The sequence below is a fragment of the Equus caballus genome, chromosome 6 (assembly GCF_041296265.1).
Source record: "Equus caballus isolate H_3958 breed thoroughbred chromosome 6, TB-T2T, whole genome shotgun sequence".
Taxonomy (NCBI): domain Eukaryota; kingdom Metazoa; phylum Chordata; class Mammalia; order Perissodactyla; family Equidae; genus Equus; species Equus caballus.
Genome location: NC_091689.1, coordinates 97,845,925 through 97,852,500, shown reverse-complemented (window position 1 = coordinate 97,852,500; position 6,576 = coordinate 97,845,925). Strand labels below are relative to the sequence as shown.

At 44.6% G+C, this 6,576-nt stretch overlaps 1 protein-coding gene across 4 annotated transcripts in view; it reads right to left on the bottom strand.

Moving 5' to 3' along the window:
• MYRFL (myelin regulatory factor like) overlaps positions 1-6,576 on the bottom strand; it is a 118,834-nt gene that overhangs the window by 59,215 nt on the left and 53,043 nt on the right. For all 4 annotated transcript variants that reach the window (XM_070271928.1, XM_070271927.1, XM_070271926.1 and 1 more), the window contains 3 exons: positions 4,937-5,132; positions 2,676-2,752; positions 1,392-1,502 (listed from right to left, as the gene is read on the bottom strand). In XM_070271928.1, coding sequence (XP_070128029.1) covers positions 1,392-1,502; positions 2,676-2,752; positions 4,937-5,132 — 384 coding nt within the window. The remainder of the gene's footprint in view (positions 1-1,391; positions 1,503-2,675; positions 2,753-4,936; positions 5,133-6,576) is intronic.

Genomic DNA, 6,576 nt, shown 5'->3' with positions numbered 1-6,576 from the left:
GACTTTAGTCAAAGGCCTGGACCCCCTTCCAATTGCTCCCCAGGCAATTTCCATCACTGTTATTTCAGTTGCTTCTTCATATGTCCCATCGATGAGACATGGTTAAGATCAGACCATTTCTTGAAAGTCAAAATAGAAACTGCCCCTCAGAGCAGCTTTCGCTCTAAGGACTACGTGAAAATACCGCGCCAGCTTCCTCTGTAACACTTTGCAAATCCTCTAGTCCCTACAGAATGAGAATTCTCCCCTGTGTCTAAGTACATCAGTAACAGTAATCATTGCCATCATTATTATTGTAACTACCATCTGCTGAGCACTCGAAATGTGTCATGCTCTGGGCCAAGCAGTTTAGCCACATTATTTTCATTCAGAACCCACAACGACCCTATTGCAGTTGGATATGGATATTGTCCCCCTCTCACAGAATGGGAAATGAGTCTCGGAGAGGTTGAGTCTGTGTCCAGGTCACCCTGCCAGTAAGTGGCAGTATCAAATATTCAAACTCAGTTCCTTCCGATTCCAAAACCTATGTTCTAAAACCGGTGGTTCTTGGGGCTGGCCTGGTGGCCAAGTGGTTAGGTTTGCGTGCTCTGCTTGGGCGGCCCAGGGTTTCACTGGTTCGGATCCTGGGCGCAGACTCAGCAGCACTCATCAGGCCATGCTGAGGTGGCGTCCCACATGTCACAACCAGAAGGACCTACAACTAGAATATTCAACTGTGTATGGGGAGCTTTGGAGAGAAAAAGAAGAAGAAAAAGAAGAAAAAAAAGAAGATTGGCAACAGATGTTAGCCAGGTGCCAATCTTAAAAAAAAACCTCAGTTAAAACCAGTGGTTCTCGAACTTGAGCCATGCATCTGAGTCGCCTGGAGAGCTGGTCAAAAACAAACGGCTGGGCCCACCCGCAGAGGTTCTGATCTGCCAGGTCTTTGGTGAGGCCTGAGGACTTGCATTTGTACTAAGTGTCTGGGCGATGCCATCTCTGCCAGTCCTGGGACAGCACTATGAGAACCACAGATCTAAATCATTAATGCAAATTTAGTTTCTTTCTTAATTGGAAAAGGCTACAGCAGAGCTCCAGGACTCCGGGATCTGCACTAGTGCCAGCACACAGGCTTGAGCAACGTGGCCAGCCCTCAGCCCTCGGGCAGCAAGGAGGCGCCGCTCGCCACCACTCTGGAGAACTCTGGAGGGATCCAGGCAGGCAGACGGGCAGTGCAGGAGAGTGGCACAGCAGAAGACCATCTACATAAATGAGATGGGTGTTAATCTGAGAGAGTTAGGGAGGGAGGAAGGCAGCTGAGAGAGGCCGACAGGTGAGAGGGGCCTGCGAGGGCGCTGGCCGGTCAGATAGAGCCCCGGCCACCCAGGTGCACACGGGGATGCCAGTACCTCTGGTCGGGATTTGGTTTTCCCTTCTTCCTCATGTTATTTGCAGTGGTTTCGCTGAAGTGTAACCGGCCCAGTGTTACTTTGGTGACCTGGTCAGCCAGCAGGTCGACTCTAAAACAAACAGCAGAAATACTGAGAGACTGAGGGAAAACGAAGTCTTTGATCACATTGGACGGGTTCCTAGACCCTCAAGTACGTGTCCTGCCCTGCTCTCAACACACTGCAAGGACCGTTGATTCCAGTCACTGGGCTCTAACAAATACCCCCAGCGCGGTCAGGAACGGCTGCCGGGGAGGCCACGGAAGGACACTGGAAATGCTCATCCAGCAGGAGCTCAAGCCCAGCGTTTCTGACTTGTAAGGGCCGTGTGCTCCCCACACCATGAACAGATTTTCTCATCTCCACAACGGGAGAAAAGACATGGTTCTTTGTGCCTCTGCCGTGGTGACTACAGTGCTGGCCTCTGACAGCCATTTCTCTAGGTTCCTGGTGAATTCCTTCGTGTCCCTTTCTGCATCCGCCTTCTTCTGGCCCAGCTGCGGGAGGTGGCCACACCCCGGCTGCCAGACAGGGAGGACCAGACACCTCAGGCAAGCTTAGCGCCATGTCTGGACAGTGGCTCCCGCTCCAGCGTCAGGCTGAGCTGCTGCCTGGTCTGTCCAGGCTGTAGGACCATCTTCTTCCCAGCCCAAATGGGGTTGACTCAGGGTCATTACACTGAGCCAGCTCACTGCATCCCAGGCAAATCCGTCAAAAAGCAAACTCCACTCCAGGTCACTCTACAGGGTGGATGCTCGCTGTGGACTGCCATATTGCTTTGTACAATCCCAGCCCTGCAGGCTTTCTATCTTGGAACCCATTAGGCAATCTACCAACAGAGCTTTAAAAAACAAGAAAAAAATGAACTGCAAGCACAGCATGGATCCAGAACCTTGACGTTAATTCAATCAGCATCATGCTGATTTAAATGAAAAATTAGAAGAAAGGTCTAGCTATGGTCTATCTCAGAGAACCAAAGTTGTTAGCAAGGTTATCAGTAATAAATGATTATAATATAATATAATGATGACTTTAAAGATGGAGCTTTTAATAAGGAATTTTTTGCAATTATTTCAATGCATTTTACCTACTTCATTTTTGCTGAAAAGTACCTGTTCATAACATTAACACATTATTACTAATTTAGTTTCTACAGTGGGGTTCACTTTAAACAAGCAAAATAAATTAGACAAAAGATGTTCTTCCCAAAACATTCACAAAGCAAGTGAGAACAGAAATTCTTACTTAACAGGATTGAAAATCTTCTTGCTTCTGTCTGCTTGGGACTGTTCAATAGCGATTATTTGATTGGTGGCTTCTACCTGTGTGGAACAACAAAAAGTAAATGAATTACTTAATAAATTAACTAGCTTATTAACAAAAAATGTTCAGTAGTAAATAATCTTCAAGTACTCAGAAAGTTTTCCGAGGATCATGCTAGGCACTGGGCCGAGGGACAAGTCACTGAAAAGATGTATAAGAAAATGGCCCCACCTTAAAGCAGCGTGTGACTGGTGAGAAAAGAAACAAATTCCTGTAAAACTAGCAACAGGAACACCAGACAACCGAGTATTTCAGGAAAGCAGTGACCACAGAGTGGGCTCATAGTGGACCGGGTAAAACACAGGAGCAAAGCAGCTCAGACGATACACGCATTCATTCATTCGTTCGTTGGTTCGCTCGTTCCATAAACACCTGTTGAGCACCTGCCGTGCACCAGGCATTGCCCGAGGCATTAGAGATGAGAAGTAGACAAAACTAAGAAATCCCTGCCATTGCAAAGCTTACATTCTAATGAGAAAAAACAACAACAAACACCAAGAATAAATAAAATATAGGAAGTGATATTTATTCAGTGCAGTCCTATACCACGTAACAATGTTTTGGTCAACAACAGACCACACACATGACAGTGGTCCCAGCAGATTAGCACCACGTAGCCTGGGTGTGTAGGAGGCTGTGCCCTCTGGGTTTGTGGAAGTCCACTCTACGATGTTCACACAACGATGAAACTGCCGAACATGCCCTTCTCAGGAGGCATCCCCATCGTTAAGTGAGGCATGACTCTTCTTGCTACAAACTCTTCTTGTCGTTAGTAAATAGTGGCAACGACATGGTGACACCTGCCCTGTCATGGACAGCTTGTGGGTTATTCACATTGTAATGATCTTTCTGGAAAGCAACTGGACAGCCTACATGGAGAGCTGTAATACTGTTCATAACTCCGATGTGCAAACTCCTCTTCTGGAATTTATCTTCACGCAAAGTTGGGCACACACGGACACGCACTGCAGTTTTGCTGACGTAGAGTTTTACTTACAACTACTTACAATAACACGGGAATTAACGTGTTGCATCCATACAACGGAAAACTACATCATCTTCGTAAACAATATTTTATAGCTTCTTTAATAATATCGTATGTTGTTATTTCCACAATATACTATTAACAATATGAGATTAATTTTAACAATAGAAAAAAACAAAGAAAAATTAGGTTACTAAATGGTGGGTCCCAAATATGAATGAATTTTGTCTCTTCTTCTTAATTTTATATTGTGTTCCAAAATTTTCACAACAGACTCATATTACTTCCATAACCAGAAAAATAAGTTCATTGGTTTTTTTTATTTGTTTTTGCTTTGTTTTGTTTTTGTTTAAGAGCTCAGTTTGGAGCAAGAGTCTGCGGTGTTCAGTGGTCAGGCCCCATTTGGGAGGCTCAATGCCAAAACCCAGAGTAAATCTCGAGTAAGATATGCAGATAACAGACGTTCCTCCCCAAGGAGCTGGAGCTGAGGTGACAATTTAACAAGAACTGCTGACCCCTCAGAAGTCATCCTTCCCTCGTGTGAAGCCCAGCTCTGTAATTTACTCTCTGGATGGACCGTGCATCATGCTGGGCCTCAGTCCCCCTTGTTAAACCGGACGAGAGAGGCATTGACTGGATTAGTGGCTCCCTGGCTGTTTTAAGTCAGGAAGCTCTTTGAGAATTTGATGAAAACTACGAACTTACTCCATGTGAAAATGCACCAGCACTGAAAAGTATAAAATAATTAAGACGACATTTAGTAAAAGAAGTGCGAGATTAACACACTGGAAACCATAGAATTGCAGTTGGAAGTGACACTGCCAGTTTCTGAGGCCAGGCTTAAGAAATTGGCAGCTTCCACTTCCTCTGTCTTGGGACGTTTCTTCTCAGCGCTCATCCACCATGCCATGAGGAATCACAAGCTGTCGCCCAGGGGGGCCACACGGAGAAGAGCCAGGCCCCCGGCCACGGCACAAACTTGACAGGCGAGTGAGCTATCCCGGAACTGGATGCAGGCCCAGTGGAGCTCCCCCGTGGTCTGTCGCAGCCACAGCCAGGCCGCAGGTGTGTGACCCAAATAAACGACTGCTATTATTCTAAGTTCCTAGGTTTGGGGATCGCTTGTCATGCAGCAACAGACAACAGGAACACTTCATAAATGTTGGCTTAGTCAAACTGAACTAAATAAAAGGCTTACCTTAACCCCAAAAGCTTTCAAGTAAAACATTTCTATTGGCTTTAGGCCCATTTGGGTTTTGACAAACTGTGGACTGCCCCAGACTTGGATATGGATGGTTAGCTGAAAATGGTTCTTCTTTTGGCAAACAAAAGCTTCATCTGCTGGTGAGAAATTAAATCCTTTGTCTGTGACAACTTGATAGCCTATATCAGGTCTGTGAAAAGAGGAATCAAGAAACCAATTTAACAAATACTGTTTATATATTTTCTTTCATTAACAATATTAATTAAATAAACATTTCAAGAAAATATATTATGGAAAGTTCCTTTGGCTACATTTAATCAAACGACTTCATGAATTTTTACTGGGGAAATGAAAATATTTCAAAACACAGCTGGCTCTCTCACAGTTTTTTATCTTCTCACGAGGAAAAGGCACAGTTCTTGCCAAATGAAGCCTTGGCTCCTCAGCCTGCCTTCTCCCTCTGCTTTCTAGCCTTCTGATCTGACTCCACTGTGCAAGAGAAAGACGTCAGCTAGAAGTTGAGAAGTCACATTACTCAGTTGTGAAATATCTGGGATAGAATTCATCTACTTCTTCCTTTAAAAAAAGTCTCGAAATTTCATCAGCAACACACAAAGAGTTACTTGAATGAATAGTCGGCTGATTGTGGTCATGTGAGGAGAGCAGGCTGATCAGAATTACCAGGAACAGCTTTAAACCAGATCAGCCAGAGCCAGCCATACTACTGACTGACAGCCCAGTGACGGACGAGAGTGTGGTCACTCGCTGTTGTCCTCCCAATCTGGTCACGGCACTGAGACCTAGCTGGCTGCTTTTGCACAAAGGAACAGGAGGTTGGTGGGGTGGCTAATCCGTCTTTTGCCTTATGTGTATTATCAAATCATTTTAATAGCAATGTTTTGTGTGTTACATGTTTAATAAATACTTTTAAAGGTCAGTAAAAATAAAACATTAAATGCGTAACAGTATCAAGTAGAGAAGAGAATACAAAAGTTGAAAACTGCTTTGGTGAGTTTTTCCCATACACATTGTAGATATGGAACATGATTTTCAATTCCTCAGAGTCCTTAAATGTGGGTTTTCCTTCCCAGGACCACACGTGGACGAGGGCAGCACTTACTCTCTGCTGCTCTGGATCTTTGCTTCCTGGCCTCTCAGTTTGGACAGCTGCCACTTAATGAACAACTTGGAGTCTCTAAATTTTTCTCTAATTCCAGAAACAGAAAATATGAAAGGGTGTCTTGGGAAAAGAGTGTTCATGACTTTGCAAGTTAAGCACTTTCCCAATGGATCAAGTAGTGGGTCATTGATTACTCTCAAGTAGCTGATGGGTCAAAGGCTCGGCAGCCACAATGCCCCCAGCAGCAACTGGAAAATCCATCAAATGAAGAATTCAAGAAGGACCACATGTCTTACACCACCTGGGATGTATATTGACTCAGGTTGCTAGAACTAATCTGCTAAGTTACTCATCTAAAGGCTAGATGAATTGAGTACAGATTTTACTACAGAGATTATTAAGAGCTGTCTTGGTTGCGAAAAAGGAAACATCTTTTTGCAACCTTCCACGTTTCACTGTCAAAAACTCTGAAGGAAGAAGGTAAGGTTTACGGCTCACGTACGAGCTTAGCCTG